The following is a 19593-nucleotide window of genomic DNA, read 5'->3' as shown; positions in this document are numbered from 1 at the left end:
ATTTTAATGTGGTAACAGAACAAATCAATGTATTTCCAGATCATTATTAACTTAAATTAATCTTATCTTATATGATTCTTGTTCTTTTATGTCTTTACTGTCATCGCCATAAACAAATCCACTGTTGTTTTGTCTCTAATAAAATAAAAGATGTGAACCCATGATAAGTAACATATCATTTTAGTTTCAAGTGAAAAATTGCTTACGTTGATTTATTTAATCAAGAATTGGCTCTTAAACCAACATTTGTATTTGTATTTTGTTGAGGATTTTTCAAACATGCATGAAGTTTTTCATTTTGAACTAAAAAGTCGTGTTTATTCTATGTTAAAATAAACATTTGGTAAAATTCTTGCTAAACATTAATGCAATGATTCTTTCGGTTGATTGTTGAGTTGGTCTAAAATGTTATTTTAAATAAAAGTATTGAAAGGTTTCAGATATAAGGTGACTTAAGCTTTTAGGAACATTTTAGGATATTTAACTTTTCCATTTTTTTTATTATGAAATAATTTAACTTTATTAATTTCAGAGATTTATAATATAAACCTAATGTTTGTTCTAATAATCAATTAAACTGGTTCATACAAAACACCCTGCTCTGTTAAAACAATAAAATATGACCTTATCTTCTACTGTAGTTGATAGAAATGACCAGTAGAGGGCAGTAAGTAACCGAGCAGTCAACGCAACGGTCGCATGTACGCTGACGTCACACATAAGCGACGAAGAAGACTCGCAGAAGGAAGAAACCAGAACAAAGGTGCAACATGGACGACTATTCTGCGCAAAAACAAGTCCCCGAGAACCTCGACGACCCGCCGAACAGCCGCCTGTTCGTGGTGACCAGCCGGTCCATCACGGAGGACGAGCTGCGGGCGAGCTTCGCCGTGTTCGGGGACGTCCAGGGGGTCTGGGTCGTCAAAGACAAGCAGACCAAGGAGTCCAAGGGGATCTCGTACGTTAAGTTCTCCAAGTCCTCGCAGGCCTGCCTGGCCATGGAGGAGATGCACGGCAAGGTGGTGTCGGACGGGACCAAACCGATCAAGGTAATCCAGGCAGAACCGAGTCTTCAGAACCGAGAGTTCAGAACCGAGAGATCAGAACCGAGTGATCAGAACCGGTTCGTCTTGACGAGCAATGTGGACCTGAATATGACTCATATTTCTATAAATTCCTTGTATTTACAGCAGTTTAAAGTCTACAGAGCTGGGAGTCCAAATGAAAACATCCATCTTTGTGTCTTTATTCTGTTGAAATGTGACAAAAAACGTGTAAAATATGTGTTTTTCTTGTGGTTCTCCAGGTTTTCATCGCTCAGTCTCGATCTTCTACGAAGCACAGAGACGTGGAGGATGAAGATCTGACCAGGATCTTTGTCACGATCCCCAAAACATTCACAGAGGAGGATCTGAAAGACACTTTTAAGGTAAATGTCGTCATGGATCAGTCTTAAAAAACACCTAATTTATTTAGATCAATAGATACTTTATTGATCCCTGGAGGAGAAATAATTTTATCACAGACACATTTATTCAAGTTCAAGTTCTTTTATTGTCAAATATACATGTATCAAGACATACAACATACAGATACAACTGAAGTCTTCTCAGACCCACGATGCAAAACATGAAGTACACAGTATTATGTAATATGAAGTAGATTTATGAGAAGTGGCGCCTCTGTGTCTTTCCCGAAAAAGGGAGTTGTCTTTTTCTTCTCCTTGAATACCAGAAGGATCAATAAAGTTTTATCCAAGGAAACTGTTTATGAGGTAATTTATTAACCACATGACAAATGTATTTTCCGGTTAAGCAAGACGCATTAAACACACCCATTAGTACATGTTAAAACCATCAAATAAGTATATAAATACAAACGATTAAATATATAAATACAATTTATGACAATAAATGATTTAAAAAGTTGCCAACGGATGGATTTGGTCATTACTACATGATAGCATCTTTACAGTATCAGTTTCAAGATTACAAGAGGGAGAATATTTTAGCATCACTGTCGTTGCGTAGCATCACTATCATTGTGTAGCATCACTGTCATTGTGTAGCATCACTGTCATTGTGTAGCATCACTGTCATGTGTAGCATCACTGTCATTGTGTAGCATCACTGTCATTGTGTAGCATCACTGTCATTGTGTAGCATCACTGTCATGTGTAGCATCACTGTCATTGTGTAGCATCACTGTCATTGTGTAGCATCGCTATCATTGTGTAGCATCGTTATCATTGTGTAGCATCGCTGTCATTGTGTAGCATCACTGTCATTGTGTAGCATCACTGTCATCGTGTAGCATCACTGTCATCGTGTAGCATCACTGTCATCGTGTAGCATCACTGTCATCGTGTAGCATCACTGTCATCGTGTAGCATCACTATCATCGTGTAGCATCACTATCATTGTGTAGCATCACTATCATCGTGTAGCATCACTGTCATTGTGTAGCTTCGCTGTCATCGTGTAGCATCACTGTCATTGTGTAGCATCACTGTCATCGTGTAGCATCACTATCATCGTGTAGCATCACTATCATCGTGTAGCATCACTATCATTGTGTAGCATCACTATCATCGTGTAGCATCACTATCATTGTGTAGCATCACTATCATCGTGTAGCATCGCTGTCATTGTGTAGCTTCGCTGTCATCGTGTAGCATCACTGTCATCGTGTAGCATCACTGTCATCGTGTAGCATCACTATCATCGTGTAGCATCACTATCATTGTGTAGCATCACTGTCATCGTGTAGCATCACTGTCATCGTGTAGCATCACTGTCATCGTGTAGCATCACTGTCATCGTGTAGCATCACTGTCATCGTGTAGCATCACTATCATCGTGTAGCATCACTATCATCGTGTAGCATCCCTATCATCGTGTAGCATCCCTATCATCGTGTAGCATCACTATCATCGTGTAGCATCCCTATCATCGTGTAGCATCCCTATCATCGTGTAGCATCCCTATCATCGTGTAGCATCCCTATCATCGTGTAGCATCACTGTCATCGTGTAGCATCACTGTCATCGTGTAGCATCACTATCATCGTGTAGCATCCCTATCATCGTGTAGCATCACTATCATCGTGTAGCATCCCTATCATCGTGTAGCATCCCTATCATCGTGTAGCATCACTATCATCGTGTAGCATCCCTATCATCGTGTAGCATCCCTATCATCGTGTAGCATCACTATCATCGTGTAGCATCACTGTCATCGTGTAGCATCACTATCATCGTGTAGCATCGCTGTCATCGTGTAGCATCGCTGTCATCGTGTAGCATCGCTATCATTGTGTAGCATCACTATCATCGTGTAGCATCACTATCATCGTGTAGCATCACTATCATTGTGTAGCATCACTGTCATTGTGTAGCATCACTGTCATTGTGTAGCATCACTATCATCGTGTAGCATCACTATCATTGTGTAGCATCACTATCATTGTGTAGCATCACTATCGTCATTGTGTAGCATCACTATCGTCATTGTGTAGCATCAATATCGTCATTGTGTAGCATCGCTATCATCGTGTAGCATCGCTATCATCGTGTAGCATCGCTATCATCGTGTAGCATCGCTATCATCGTGTAGTATCGCTATCAGCATCACTATCATCGTGTAGCATCGCTATCATTGTGTAGCATCACTAGCTTCGCTGTCATATAACCACTTGTCTCCTGCAGGAATACGGAGACATAGAATACTGTGTGATCATCAAGAACAAGGCGACAGGAGAGAGCAAAGGCCTGGGCTACGTTCGATACTATAAACCATCACAAGCAGCGATTGCCATTGAGAATTGCGACAAAAGTATGGACTTAAAACACACCCTTTCTTTTTTGATTCTGTAATTTTGACACTACTTCAATGTTCAGCCTACAGAGCCATCCTGGCTGAACCTCGGACCAAAACTCAATCCACGGAAGACTACAGCGGCGGCCAGACCAGGACGGACTACATGACCAACACCTGCGACTCCATGAGCCAGTACAACTACCAGATGGGTACGACGACTCAATTTGAAAGTAAATATGAAATATTAAACTCTGGAGCGATGAAAGTTTGGGTAGTGAGGAGTGGATGTAACTAAGTAAGTAAGAGGTTATTACATTTCCTGAGGGACCTCGTTCTGTACAGGGAGGGTTGTAACAACAAAACAAAGCGTGAACGAGCAAAATATTTAATTGGTAAAATAAGTATATTTACAAGGACATAATAATATTAATATGATATCAACAAGTAATATTATTACTGTTATCTAAGTAAGTAATAGTTATTTGTAAAGATCTTTCTAGACCAGGGTCACAAACCGCTTTAACGATCAAAAACAATACACAGTTAAAATACATACAAATGTAAAAACTCTTAAATGACAAGTATTGAAGAAGTCAGTACTTCTATCTTGAGTTCTGCGCATTCGTTTGATCCAAGAAAGAATGGAACTTAGAATTAAAACAATACATTTATTTAAGGTAAAATTATATATATATAAAAAAAAAGGTCGTTCAAAACCTCAAGTACATTTACACAAATCAAGATACAAAGTTAACAAAAATGCACATTGTTGAAAAAGGTAGAAACTATTAAAAAATGTTAAAATGATTAAAAAATGCCAAAGTCCAAGCACTCGGTCAACTCTCTGTCAAATCCTGGTTCACCCACCAGATCCTTCAAGGGAGTGGCCCAGAACCCCTCCTTCAGGAGTTTATGACCATGAGCCCATAGCTGGATAATCTCTTAACTAAAACAAAGTTCATGTTTTGTGTTTGTTTTTCTCTTCTTGTAAACTCTTACCAACCTGACAATAAATCATCAGATAAGTCACCAACCTTATCTTTTGAGTTTGTCACTCAAACCAGTGATGAAATACCAGAGAAAAACATGACTTCTGGATGTTGCATCATGGGAGTTCACTGTTTATTGGCACCAGAAGTAAAGTGTGTGCGGTCATTAGTGCCTCCCTGTGGACAAGACTGAGTGAGTAGATTTGTCATTTCTGCCTAAAATATATGAAATATGCAGTAATATTTGCAAATAAAACATGTGTAATTAAGAGTCCGCAGAAGATACAGAGAGATACTATTGATGTCTTTAACCAGAGAAGACGTTACAAGTTATTAATGAGCTGAAATGGTCATGAATAGTTAAACTGTTTAGTATTAAACTGTCGTCATGAGGGTCAAATATTATCTTGTATTTTTATTTTCTCTTCTGATTATATTTTGACTGCAGGTTCACAGGAAATGCATCTCTTAGGGAAAATTCCCAAATATTACATGTATAAAAAAGATTCTAGTTTTCCCAGGAAATATGTGAAGGACAGAACATTCCTGTTTGAAGATAACGTACATCCTGTGACCCTCGTTTTATTTTAGGATCTGAGTCTGACCTTGAAAATGGTATGTAAGGAACCGAAAGAGGTACTTCTGCGGGAGAGACACTCTGGTGTCTTCACTCTCGGATGTGTCTGAAGCTTCGATTGATGTACCAGAGAGTCTTTATCTTCAATACAATAATATCATTGATTCCCGACTCAAGTCTCATCTTTACTTCGTCCAAGATCAAGTCCTTCATCCAGAGAAAGAACCTGATCAAGTGTCATTGGTTTGTGTCCAGCCGACCCCAGCAGCTACCAGATGATGGACTACAGATCCAACGAGTTCACGCGCTGTGTGATGGTGACCACCAGGGCGGCGCTCACCCAGGAGCAGATCTTCTCTCTCTTCGACCTCATTCCCGGGATGGAGTACTGCGAGCTGCAGAGGGACTCGTACGGCATGAGCAAAGGTGACGTCGCTGCGATGAGTATTGATGGATTAAACGTTGACTCGTCGTCCTCTGGCTCCAGGTCACGCTCTGATTCGCTACACCAACCTGGGCTCGGCTCTGTACGCCAAAGAGAAGCTCAACGGGTTTGAATATCCGCCCGGGAACAGACTGGTGGTCAGTTTCATGGACGACGGAGAAGATCGCAGCAGGTACTTCCATACTGACACCAGGGTTTTGTTTACATTTATTAACGTGTGTTTCTACGTCGTCAGTTCTGTCGGACGGATGGCCATGCAGTTCGTGGCCACGCAGATGATGTCATCAGTGTGGGCCGGCTCTGGCAACAACCAGCCAATGAACACACAGGTGAGTCACGCTTCGCTGAAGGTCACGAGAGAAGACGTGTACGAAAATATGAATACACTTGAATATCTCAACATTTTGTGTTTCACAACGCTGTTTGGATTAGATTAAAAAACATATATATATTTTTTATCATTTTTGGCTTCTATTTCAAAATATTCTGGGTAATATATAAACATATTTTTATCTACAATTAATAAGTATTCCCAGAGTATTTTTCTGAAATACTGCGATGTATCGTTGATGACTAGGGATGAGAGGATACAGTCAATACAAGCAGCTTTTTCCATCTGACGTCTGGACAACCCTCTCAATAACAGTGACCGTAACAACTTCCATATTGTTACAACCCATCACAACTGTCTATCCCTGTTGCCATAGCAACATGTATGTTGTATATTTAAATACAGTATTGGGATAGAACCGATACAAGCAGCTTTTTTAAGCTGACGTTTGGAAAACCCTCTCAGAAACTATAATGTTACAACCTGTCACGCCTGAGTGTGGAGTCTGTTTGTTGTCCCTGTGTTGTGTGGGTTTACTCCTGGTACTCTGGTTTCCTCCCACAGTCCAAAAACATACAAAGGTTAGTTGCGAACTTATATTTACATACAGTATTGGGATACAACCCATACAAGCAACAAGTTAGAGTTAAATACTACGAATATATCCTCGTTACTATAGTATCTCAGTATATGGTATCGTTGCCCCTGTATCGTGATACGTGTCCCGACCCTGAACACGAAGATGTTCTTCTTGTCGCTCCAGGGTTACGCCGCTCCGGCTCCGATGTCGCGGATCCAGACCGACGTCAACCTTCCGGCTCTTAAGAAACTGGCTCCGGCCGACAGCAAGTCCAAGGAGCGTCTGTTCGTGGTCTTCAGCCCGTCCCCCCTCCCGCAGGAGGTCCTGGAAGATGTTTTCTGGTAAAAAAAAAACGTGTTCATTCGACGCCACGTTTCTGCCGGTGATGATCCTGCAACGATTTCCTTTTTTTCATCTTCAGCCGCTTCGGTTCTCTGATCGAGGTGCACCTGGTTCCAGGCAGGAAGGTGGGCTACATGAAGTACGCGGACAAACAGGTGAGACTCAAGGTTATCATAATGTTATTAACATGCGTCTCAACGTGCCTCGAAACAACAGAATATTGAGTCCTTACATCTATCATGATGTTAATTTTAATTGATGGTTATTTTTGTAGTTTATTTCAATCATTTGTATATTTAAATGTTGATTATATTTTTATTTAATTTTTTTCGTTTTAATTATCAAATATTTTCAAAATTCTGACAGGGTTTAATATTCAAATTCCTATAATTAAAAAAAAAAGAAGTCTAAATTCTAGTTCAATTACATTTTTTAATTCAATATAATAACATTATAATATTTATTATTAAAGAAATTCTATATAAAATGTGCAGTTGTGCCACTAGATCTTAGCAGAAGCTACTTCTGGTCATGTGATCATCAGCGTGTCACATGATTGGCTGACAGTTGAAGGAAGTCGCTCGATGCTCTTTGTCTCGTCTAGTGGCTCGTATAAAGCTTTTCTATTCTAAGCTTTTCTATTCTATATATCTATATTTTATATTTTATGAATTTAAATTTAATTGGAATTAGAATATCAAACAAAAAGAAAATCCAAAAATGTCTTCAATTATTTAAAAAAGAAATTAACCTTTCAAAATAAAACACTCAAAGCGCTATATAAATAAATATTACTTACATTGAATTTAACTGTAACATAAAACAACTTCAATCTTTCAATATTGACATTTTTAAATCAAACACGTTTTCAATACTGAACCCTTTTGCAACCTCTGGGTCAAAGTGACCCAGTCTCAGTTTAACATTAGAGATGTTAGGATCAACCCTTGGACACTGTGATAGATGATGTACTTCCTTGAAGTGGCTCCTGATGCTCTGAATGCGTCTCAGTGTGCAGACGACGCTCTGGCGGCTCTGAACGCTCGCGTGGTCAACGGCGTGAAGATGAAGGTGATGCTGGCCGACCCCCCGAGGGAGGAGTCCTACAAACGACCTCGCACCTACTGAGGCGCCGGTGTTGGCGGCGGCGTGGTGAGTTTCTACTTTGTCCGTGTGTGGAGACGAGTTCACAGCGGGGGGCGAGACGGCAGGAGTCCTACTGTGATGTTTGACCCGTGACTGCGTGACCGTGTGGATGAGTTTGTTAAGAACTTTATCACGAGGGTTTGACCCGTCGATGAAAATCTACTGCAGTCGACACGACATTTCATGAAAAAGACACAACATTCCAGAACCTACAAACCATGTGTGTATTGACGAGAACGATGCGTGTCACGATACAGGCTCAACAATACCATATATCATGGTACTGTAGTAACAAGTATATAAGAGTGTAGTATTGTCCAGTACTTGACTCTGGTGTTGTAGTATTTACAGACCACATGACTCTTGACAAAGTCGTTACTGCTTTCATTTGTTTTCAAACCAAAATATGTCCAAACATCAGCTTTAAAAACCTACTCGAGTCACTGTATCCTCTCGTCCTCAGTCATCATTCTTCCTTAAGCTGCGGCGTACATAATGACTGCTGCCATCTATAGGTCGGAAGCTTAATTGCAACACAGACATGAACAGACGCTGGAAATATTTGCATGTAAATTGTAAATAATAATGATTTTTACAGAACAATTTTGAGTGACACATTGTGTTTCTTCCACTGTTGTTTGGTTTAATCAATAGAATTGAAACCAAAGTATGTTCGGCTTTATAAGCTGCTGGGGTCACTGTATCCTCTCGTCCTCAGTCATCGTCAGGGTCTCACTGGATTGTAGCATTTCATTGTTGTGTAATATGTGCTGCCATCACCATAAATATATATAAATAAATAAATATGTTATTGATTAAAATATCAACAGTGATTTGAACAAAAAAAACTATAGTAAAAAAACAAAAAACGTTAAATATTTGTACGATATCGTTGAAGAAACATCGCGATATTTAAATTTATATTTTCTTAAACCTCTACTTCTAATTGGACCGTCAATTTTCGTGTGTGTGTGTGCGTGTGAGTGAATGTGTGTGTGGTTGTTTGCAAGTGTGTGTGGTTGTGTTCGAGTGTGTGTGTGTGTGTGTTTCATTTCTATTAGCCAGTAACTCTGCAGCTTCTTATCCTCCAGGTGACTGTTGTCATGACAATGACACCTGACCTGACCGACCGACCAATCGACATCGAGACCTCCTCTCGACTCCCGACCCGACCTATGACCCCTGTCTGACCCAGAGTAGCGTCACGTTACTGACCCACGGCAGTCTTAGTGCACGGACGCTCTGGATCAGTGAAGGAACATGGTGGAGCGTTGGTTACAGAACAAGCTGCTTTAGTTTCTCTTTATGTTGACAATAAATACTCGTTACTCGCTCCAGACGCTCTGGTCTGATCTCACGCTGACAGAATCTCTTCAGGAACTCGCAGTGTTTTTTCGCTCATTGGACGCTGTAGTCAAATAAAAGTTTATTTACAGAAACCGTTTTTTGTCGTTTGTCCTCTTTTACTTCTTATTTTAGTTTTATTAAACTCGTGAGGTAAATGAAAACCTACGACAATCACACCTGAGGCCTCGTGTACTGATGGTTTATACGCACAAAAATGTGCTGAGCCTCCTTTTACGTCAAAGTCCATATGTGTCGATACTGAAAAGAGTGATTAAAAAAGTTTAAAAAACGTTTTTTAACATGAAATATCGTTGAAAACGATGCTTAATTAGCGTCGAATTAAACATTGTTTTTTATATGCAATAAATAATACTTTTCACATGAAATACACAAACAACTAACGTCTTCACTGTTAAAAGTTAACAACTTAAAAGTTTATTAGCATGTAATATCGTCGAAATAATGTATACTCAAGAGTTTATGAACAAACAATTGCTAACGTTAGCATCTTCACCGTGTGTTTATATTTTATCAACATGGACTATCAGCAAAAACAATGCTTTCACATGGATTTTATGAAGAAACACTAGTTTTAGAGCAAGAATACTCTTACATTTATGTACTGTGTTGCTCACAATTCTTCCGTCTCCGTCAGCACTCGGTTGCAAAGTGTGCCTCCGACATCACTACCTCTAGTGGGGAGACCTGGCACTACCTTGAACACTATCCCTACGCCGAATGTGGAATTGGGAATCCACTACGCAAACGTAGTGGTAGGGCGTAGTGGTAGTGGTCAAACTGAGAATTGGAATCGAGCCTAAGATCAATATTGATCGTAAATAAACACACAGTGGATATTAAATTATTCACACACTTGACGATCTGTATTTATTAAGACGACATCTATCATTTTATAATGAATATTTTAATCTGCTATTTTACACTATTCAGAAAAATAAGTATGAGCTTGTTTTTATATATAACAAAGTAAATGATTCTGATTCTTCAAGTCAAAAAGTCATGAAGTTTTTTTGTAAAACAAGGTTTGATCAAAGAAAAGCTGAAGAATGAAAGAAGCTGTTAAACTCATTTTAAGACGTTTCAAATAAGCCTCTGATCGTCTGTCAATAAAATATTCGCGTTAATAACCGTGTATATAAAATATAAACATTTACACGGAGCTCGTCTGCACTATTTAAACGTAAGTATGTTCATGTCAGACATGTTTGAATGAATAAATATAAACTGTTCCTGTTTTCATTTGTTTTTTCTGATCGCGGTGAAAAGAATCACAGACTGCTTCATTTAAATATGATTTAAATATGTAAATGAGGGCGTGGAAAGGGTCGAACAAGTCTGCGATTAATTCTACGTTGATAAGGATGTACGAAGTACAAAAGTGTCTAAATTCGTGTCGCGCACAGATTCATAAATGTGAATATTTGTATTCTATGTCATCTTATCGACTTCAGTTTCTGGACATATTTAGTAGAAGATCTACGAACGTCTCAGTACATGAGGCTCTTGGTGTTTGTATTTCCCAGTATGAGACTATTTACCATGAAATGCTAGTTTGTTGCCAGAAATACATATTGTGTGCGTTATTTCATGATTTGATTTATTAAATTTCAATTTATCTGAATTATCTGTGTTTTTTCTTCTTTAACAAATTATAGTTTAATATGTTTGGCATCAATAATCTCTGATCCTTCTTTCTTTTCTTTCCTACATTAAACACTGGAACCTTTAGAAGTCGCTCTATAAACATGAACTTTGATCTTCTTTCATTTTGAGTCGACCATCTGTGGATCCTCGTCATGTGATCTTGTAAGGTAAGGTAAGGTAAGGTAAGGTAAAACTTGTTCGTCATCATGTGTGTTTAACAATACACATGTTTTTATGACCTGGAGAGACGAGTACGTCATCACAGGTTAATGAAGCCTGCAGGTAAAAACCAAGCCACCAGAGGGCGACAACGAGCAGAAACTCCATCAAGCCTGACGAGCCTCACATCGATGGATGAAGCAAAACCCCCTCAGTGTCTCCAGGATCCAGCAGGTGCTGAAGAAAAATCGCGAAATATAAACTTCACTCCTTTTCTGCTCACCCTCATGTCGACTAAGAGTTTTGTGTCTTTTTTGGAGTTGAAGGCAAAAATGTTTTTTCATATGATGGTCGTGAACGAAGCTCGATTTCTTCTTTCAATAAGACAAAAACATCCAAATACCTCGGAGTTACTCGTGTTACTCGCTTATTTTTGTAATAAAACCACGACAAGTGGAATTTGTCTTAAAAAAAGACTTCAATTTTTGTGTTTGTAAACGAGGGTCACAAAGCGCTTAAACAATCAAAACAATACTCAATAAAATATATACTTTAAAGATCAAGATAACACAGATACAAACACAGGAGTCTCAGAGAATCAAGTAAGTAGCAGAAGCTAAGAGGCTAACATGCTTCACAGAGAGAAAACTATGGGGTCGAAGCTCCGCAATGTTTCATAGGAGCTCTAGTAGAAGAACTTACATTTCTCCTTCAAACTCTTCACTGGCTGCCAGTTTCTTTCAGGATCATTTTAAAATTCTGGTTCTTACTTTCAGATCTATTCATGGTCAGACCTTCCATCAGTGATCTGATCCAGACTTACACCCCAGCTCGGGCTCTGAGGTCTGTGGATCAGAATCTACTGATGGTTCCTGAACTTCCGGACCAGAGGAGAGAAATCCTTCCAGACTGTTGCTCCTAAGCTTTGGAACCATCTCTGTGTTTGATGATCTACTGACTCCTTCAAGAAACATCTGTGTTTGATGATCTACTGACTCCTTCAAGAAACATCTGTGTTTGATGATCTACTGCCTCCTTCAAAAAACATGTGTGTTTGATGATCTACTGACTCCTTCAAGAAACATCTGTGTTTGATGATCTACTGACTCCTTCAAGAAACATCTGTGTTTGATGATCTACTGACTCCTTCAAGAAACATCTGTGTTTGATGATCTACTGACTCCTTCAAGAAACATCTGTGTTTGATGATCTACTGACTCCTTCAAGAAACATCTGTGTTTGATGATCTACTGACTCCTTCAAGAAACATCTGTGTTTGATGATCTACTGACTCCTTCAAGAAAGATCTCAAGACACTTTTATTTGAGCTTTTTCTCAACTTTCTTGTTGCTGCTGTGTTTGTCTCTGTGTTGTCTTGACCTTTAGTTTAAAGTATATATATTATTGAGTATTGTTTTGATTAAGCGCTTTGTGACCCTGGTCTAGAAAAGCTATAAATACTTACAAAGAAAAGTGAACCAGGTCATTACATGGACGTATATTTTTGCCTGTGACTCCAACTCAACCCCTAGTGGACATGAGTAGAACTCAACCTATAGTCAACCTGAGTAGAAGCCGAGTGAACCATCACTTTAAGGAAAGAACACTGTAAAGACACCAGGCTGCAGTAATATTTTATTTCTGGAGGTTTATTTACAATTACTTGTCCACATGATTGAGTCTTCCACGGATGATTTGACTTGATGAGACATTTTGAAACTTCGTGAAATCAAAGTCTGTTTCGAATGAAGACGATCAGTGAGCAGCAGAACGTCATGGGGGGGGGGGGGGGGGGGCGGACGACAGCGACAGGAAGTGATGTCATGAAATAGTCAGGCTTTATTTTCCGAGTCTCTGGAATTTTTAAAATCATTCAAACATCGGGTCTTTGTGGTTTGGTAGCTTCAGTCCTCCAGCGCCAGGTCGTCCAGCTCGTCGTCCAGCTCCTCCAGGTCTTCACCCGTGAACAGGTTCTCGTCCACCGGCACCTCCTCGTCCTCCAGCTCCAGACCCTCGTCGGCGTCATCGTCGTCGTCCTCGACGCCTCCCTCCGCCCCCGACAGCCCGTTAGCCTCGGCGCCGCCGCACGCTCCGTTCAACATCTCCGAGTCTGCGGGAGGAAGTGACATCATCAGCGAAACATCCGACGAACAAATATATTGAAGAGCTACTGAGGTTTGGACAGAATCGAGTTCTGATCAGTAGCTCCGTGTTCTTCGAATTACAAAATAATTATTTGAGAAAATATATGTTTCACTATTGGAATTAAAATATCGAACTACTGTATTTTCTGCACTATAAAGGCACGTAAAAGTCTATAATTTTCTCAAAAAACTACAAACGACGCACGTCACATCATAGCGGACGGCTATGGAGTAAGATTACTGCCACTGTTTTGAGCGAGTGCGTCTTAGTTGTTGTACACTCAAAATAACAATAACAAAATAACACTCAATGTGTTGAACGCACATGTATGACTGGTTGCTGCGCTCAACCAGTCATACATGTGCGTTCAACACGTCATACACGTGTGTTTAACATGTCATACACGTGCACTCTAGCCGTCATACACGCGCTCAACTTCACTGCTGCTCAACATTTGTCTGCTCACAACACCAGTCTCACGCGCTGCTGCTTAAAGCCTTTCAAACATCATTTGAACATCGTTACCATGGGAGTGAAAAGAGTTGTCAGAACGCTTAATAAAGTCTGACTTTATCGGACTGTTTTGTTGACGTTCCCTTTAGCTCAGCTTTATCTAGTGAATGATAACAAAACCGCAGTCAAACGATTGACTGTATCTTTTATTCTATGCGCCTTATTATCCGGTGCAACTAATAGTGCGGAAAACACGGTCCATGTTAAACTCAACCATTTAATGTCAGTGATATACTTGAACTGCCACACACAAACACACACACACACACACAAACACACAAACACAGACAAAAAGACACACACAAAAACACAGACACACACGAGGGACAAACCTCGAGTCTTCTTCTTGAAGCGATCCGTGGTGGCGACAGTGATCCCAGCGTGGTCGACTTCTTGAGGGACGAAGCGAGACAAGTCGATGTCCTGAATCTCCGTGGTGTCGACCTGGAGAGAGAAGAGTCTCCAGGATCAGGAGTCTGTGGGTGAACGTGTCAGGACTCGAGTGACGCCCGGTCGTCCTCACCTCCTTCTCCGTCTCGTGGTCTCCTTCGTCGTCGTCGTGCTCGTATCGAGTCTCGTCGGCCTCGTCGTCGTCGTCGTCCACCAGCTCCGGGCGGAACTCGAAGACTTCGCGACCGCTCACCACCAGGGACTTCCCGGCCTTGAAGTCGGCCTTCTTCTTCTCCATCTCCTCTCGAGCCTTGTTCATCTGCGGAGGTTCACGTTATGTGATCAGAACCCACCGATAGCTCGTGATTTTTAGTGTTCGGACCTTCTCCTGTCGTTTCCGTTTCTTCCAGGCCAGGAATGTCTCCAGAGTGATGCGGGTCACGTGGACCCCCAGAGCGGCTCGCTGGAGTCAGAAAAGAAGTGATCCACTCATTAATAAAAAAGATCCATGTTCTTAAATAAAACCACATTTAATGGTTTATCTTTCAGGGTCAATTAAATTAAATGATTTTATTATCTACAAATATTCACAGCGTTTGTTCATTTTTGTGTTGCAATTAAAATTCTGCTAGATGGCATTACGACGTCCGTAGCTAAAGGAACAATGAAATCGAATGAGATCCCGGCGATGACTGAGGATGAGAGGATGCAGTCGATGTTTGGACATAATTTGGTTTGGAAACAAATTAAAGAAGTTGTTCCTACACTATCACAACATCAGAGTCAAGTACTGGACAATACTACAAATATATCCATGTTACTACACTATCACAACATCAGAGTCAAGTACTGGACAATACTACAAATATATACTTGTTACTACACTATCACAACACCAGAGTCAAGTACTGGACAATACTACACATATATACTTGTTACTACACTATCACAACATCAGAGTCAAGTACTGGACAATACTACACATATATACTTGTTACTACACTATCACAACATCAGAGTCAAGTACTGGACAATTCTACACCTAAATACTTGTTACTACACTATCACGACACCAGAGTCAAGTACTGGACAATACTACACATATATACTTGTTACTACACTATCACAACATCAGAGTCAAGTACTGGACAATACTACAAATATATCCATGTTACTACACTATCACAACATCAGAGTCAAGTACTGGACAATACTACACATATATACTTGTTACTACACTATCACAACATCAGAGTCAAGTACTGGACAATACTACAAATATATCCATGTTACTACACTATCACAACATCAGAGTCAAGTACTGGACAATACTACAAATATATACTTGTTACTACACTATCACAACACCAGAGTCAAGTACTGGACAATACTACACATACATACTTGTTACTACACTATCACAACATCAGAGTCAAGTACTGGACAATACTACACATATATCCTTGTTACTACACTATCACAACACCAGAGTCAAGTACTGGACAATACTACAAATTTATACTTGTTACTACACTATCACGACACCAGAGTCAAGTACTGGACAATACTACACATACATACTTGTTACTACACTATCACAACATCAGAGTCAAGTACTGGACAATACTACACATACATACTTGTTACTACACTATCACAACATCAGAGTCAAGTACTGGACAATACTACATATATATACTTGTTACTACACTATCACGATATATTGTATCGTTGTATCGTGATACGTATCGTTTTGCCAGATCCGTGAAAACACAAAGACCGACTCATGAAGTTCACGTCAAGAAAGTCATGAAGAATCTTCAACACGAACCTCGTTCTCGATGAGCTCCTCCAACGAGATCTCCTCTTCCTTCTCCTCCTTCTTCTTGTCCTTCTTCAGAACGAAGCCCGGCGGCAGAGCGTGTCGGTACATGCAGCCTTCGCCCCCTGGACAGGACCAGAACCAGCCGTACTTGTTGTTCTCGATGGCGTCCAGGAAGTGTTTGCAGACCTTGGATCAGAGGACACGGGTTTTTAGACTCGAGTGAGTTCACGGGGGACGTCTTACAAAAGCGGGACTGACAATATGCGTTTTGCTTTTTATCTTCTCGGCTTCTCCGTGCTTCTTGTTGATCACCTCCTCCAGCTTCTTCTCGTCCCAGTTGTCCATGGTGTCTGCAGGAGAACACACGAGTGTCACTTGTGTTTGTGACCGACAGACGATTCACGTCGAGATCCTCGAGGACTCACCTTTCTCCAGCTCCTCGTCTCTCTCGTCCACGTACAGACTTCTCTTCTCGCACTTCCTCTCCATGGACATGTCGTGGCTGAACTTGCACTTGTCTCCTTTGGTGCACTGACCCTGCTTGAAGAAGGCGCACAACACCGACTTGGGGTCGACGCCTGCGGAACCAGAGAGAAGCGAGTTGACGTTTTTTTTGTCGCCGGGACTCTTCGGCGAGCGAACTCACCTTTGGCGACTTTCTGAGCGGCGACCACAGGTTTGAAGAGCTCGTTGAGCTCGTCCAGCTCCTTCTTCTTGTCGGCCTTCTTGCCAGTCTTGTCACCCTCCACCCCCACCTTGACACAAGGGTTAACAATGGCTTTATCACTTTATCACTCAAATCAAACTCTGCTGCTACGCACTAACAGGAAATGACGCAACAGCTTCTTCTTCTACTACTACTATTTAACGATGATTTCAACCAGCTGTAGGAACACTATCGCCACCTGCTGGCAGTACGTTTGGTTTGGATCAAGAAATATGAGAAACTAAATATTGGCAAAATATTTACACCGTTATCAGCAGTGAAGACGTGTCATCCTCCTACTGCTGCTGAAAATACACCTGTAAGTATATGAATATATATGTATATATATATATGACGTAACTTCTGTTTACAACGTCTCCGTCACTAAGATGGAGTCGTTTAGTGTAGAAAGTGTCCATCGATCCAAACTAAATTTTGTGGGCATTTTAGTGACAATTTAGTGTGTATGGAGCACTACATTTACATACTAACAATTAAGACGCACTTATGCACTTAAAATACTTTGTTAAAGAATGCAAGTATGTGATTTGAGACACAATTTCGGTCTTTGTCATTTAAAATACCTATTGACTTGATACGTTCGTGATCAGAGAGAAGAGAGATTTGTCGTTTCAAACACATTTAAACCGACGTTTACTTTTGGTACACATGGATGAACTGTTAATATCTACTAACCCAGACATTTTACTCAAATCTAAAACAAACTAGGAGACATTTGTAAAAGTGCTGTTAAAGAGTGAACAGAGTAAGAATGTAGACGAGCACTAAGGTTCTATGATGACTTCTAACACATATACACACATCTATATATATATATATATATATATATATATATATATATATATATATATATATATATAGATGTATATACAGATACACTTCAGCCCACCTGTCTGGGACCCTGTTTGACCTGATGAGTGACATTCTTGATGAACTTCTGTTGTTTGGCCCCTTTTTTATTCTTCAACCCAAAGGTCTTGTCCTGGAGGAAACACAAACACAAGAGAAATAAGATCACAATGATGACAATCAAGAAACCATTGAAACTTTAAAGTGAACAATCCAATCTTGTGGTTTACTTTAATTACACTGTAATTGAACTAAATCACACTTTGACATCTTCAATATGATGCAAACTGATTTTTCAATCTAGAAAAAATGGAATTATTAATCCATGATTGTGTGTTAGTAGAAGAATACAAGTTTATTTTTCTGTGAATACTTTTAAATACACCGACTTTAAATAAACACACAATGGGATATAAAAAACTTGTTGTTACTCTCATCTTTATGAATTAAAACACGGTTTCTTAAGTTAAAGTAAAGATTGTTTTAATGCCATTTGAGATCAAATTTAAGACCAACTTTTGTTAAAACAAAACACTGCATCCACTACATACGAAACTAGTTTAACTAAATGTTTTATTTTGACATAAAACAGGACGTTTTGTTTCACTGAAAAACATAACCTTACGTTTAAAACACGGTCAACATCTTTTATATAACTAAACAAATGTTTACCAAGTTTTTTTTTATTTGCTCAGTAAATTCGTAATGTTTTAATCGAATTGCCAACTAAGTAACTTTAATTATAGATTCAGGAATTTCATTTTAAGCCTTTTTCAAGCATCTGTGAGGATCTTGTTATAAAATATGACTCGAATCGATCCACGAACGTCCAACACATTCTATCTTCGACTAAATAAATATAATCCAGTTCTTATGTAAAACATTTCCAATGTATTTCCAAGTCAATCCACTTCAGGTCAAACAGTTGTTGCTTCAAAAGTCAAGTGGATCTGCTCAGGGCTCGGTGTTGATCAGATGTCGTCAGATAACATCTGTCAATCATTAAAAGAATCTGATCTAAACTTTCTTCTCACAATAAAAAGCTCACACACTGAGGTCAGTAAATATGGCGGCAGGCCTCGTTGCGACGGAACTGCTGCTCACTGTCTAAACTCTTGACCATCAACGTGAACCGGACTCGTTCTGATCCTGGTCCTCACAATCCGTCAGAAACACACACAATACACGTATTTGATTGACAGGAGAAGTTTATCGAACGTGTGCTCGGAGGCTCGGGAGCCGGTTAGCAACGTCACACATGCTAACTCGTGTTGTTTCTTTTACCTCGATTATCTTCTCCTTTTTCTTCTCCTGCGTTTTTTTATTCCCCGCGGGAGCGGCGGGTTTCTTCGGAGGCATGTTGTTTCAATCCGTGTCGTCTAAAAAAGCCCGTTTGCGTGAGTTTAATGTTGTTTTATTGCGTTTTATTTCGGCTCGACACTCGGAGACACATTAGCCCGGGGCTGCTAGCGCGGCGGCGTCTTCTTCTTCTTCGTCGCAATGATGGTAGTAATGGTTGTTCACCGCCCCCTGGTGTACGCTGTGCTCCTCACACCCTCGTAGGTTTAAGAATATTTTATTTCATGCTTTTTCTTTTCTTTTTTTTAGAGATACCACAGAGACATCCTTATGCTACCACACTTTTTAAAATGTTGTAATACAATCATCAAAGGACAAAATATGACATCAAACAGAGATGAAAAACATTTAAAAATTCTCTACAATGTCGCATTAACTTAAAAAAA

The 19593-nt window shown here is 39.9% G+C and overlaps 2 protein-coding genes across 3 annotated transcripts; one reads left to right on the top strand and one right to left on the bottom strand.

Moving 5' to 3' along the window:
• Positions 1-710: 710 nt before the first annotated feature.
• On the top strand, positions 711-9667 carry rbm45 (RNA binding motif protein 45). 2 transcript variants are annotated; one of them, XM_087802926.1, is made up of 11 exons: positions 711-1049; positions 1307-1429; positions 3707-3833; positions 3899-4048; positions 5640-5810; positions 5872-6001; positions 6065-6158; positions 6924-7081; positions 7162-7237; positions 8094-8234; positions 9320-9667. In XM_087802926.1, exons 1-10 carry the CDS (start codon positions 771-773, stop codon positions 8208-8210), a joined length of 1425 nt encoding a protein of 474 aa, XP_087659052.1. In that variant the 5' UTR covers positions 711-770; the 3' UTR covers positions 8211-8234; positions 9320-9667. The 2 variants fall into 2 exon arrangements, with proteins under 2 accessions (XP_087659052.1, XP_087659053.1); XM_087802927.1 differs by having other exon boundaries at positions 712-1049; positions 3899-4027.
• Positions 9668-13019: 3352 nt separating this feature from the next.
• zc3h15 (zinc finger CCCH-type containing 15) lies at positions 13020-19343 on the bottom strand. Its single transcript, XM_087802997.1, has 10 exons — positions 19133-19343; positions 17889-17981; positions 16919-17027; positions 16698-16850; positions 16531-16622; positions 16279-16458; positions 14830-14910; positions 14581-14766; positions 14390-14501; positions 13020-13509 (listed from the first exon to the last, which is right to left on the bottom strand). Exons 1-10 carry the CDS (start codon positions 19205-19207, stop codon positions 13304-13306), a joined length of 1287 nt encoding a protein of 428 aa, XP_087659123.1. The 5' UTR covers positions 19208-19343; the 3' UTR covers positions 13020-13303.
• Positions 19344-19593: the final 250 nt, after the last annotated feature.

The sequence above is a fragment of the Callionymus lyra genome, chromosome 11 (genome assembly GCF_982586985.1).
Source record: "Callionymus lyra chromosome 11, fCalLyr1.hap1.1, whole genome shotgun sequence".
NCBI lineage: Eukaryota > Metazoa > Chordata > Actinopteri > Syngnathiformes > Callionymidae > Callionymus > Callionymus lyra.
Note: the sequence above shows the minus strand (reverse complement) of the source record. Positions and strands in the feature narration are given on the sequence as shown.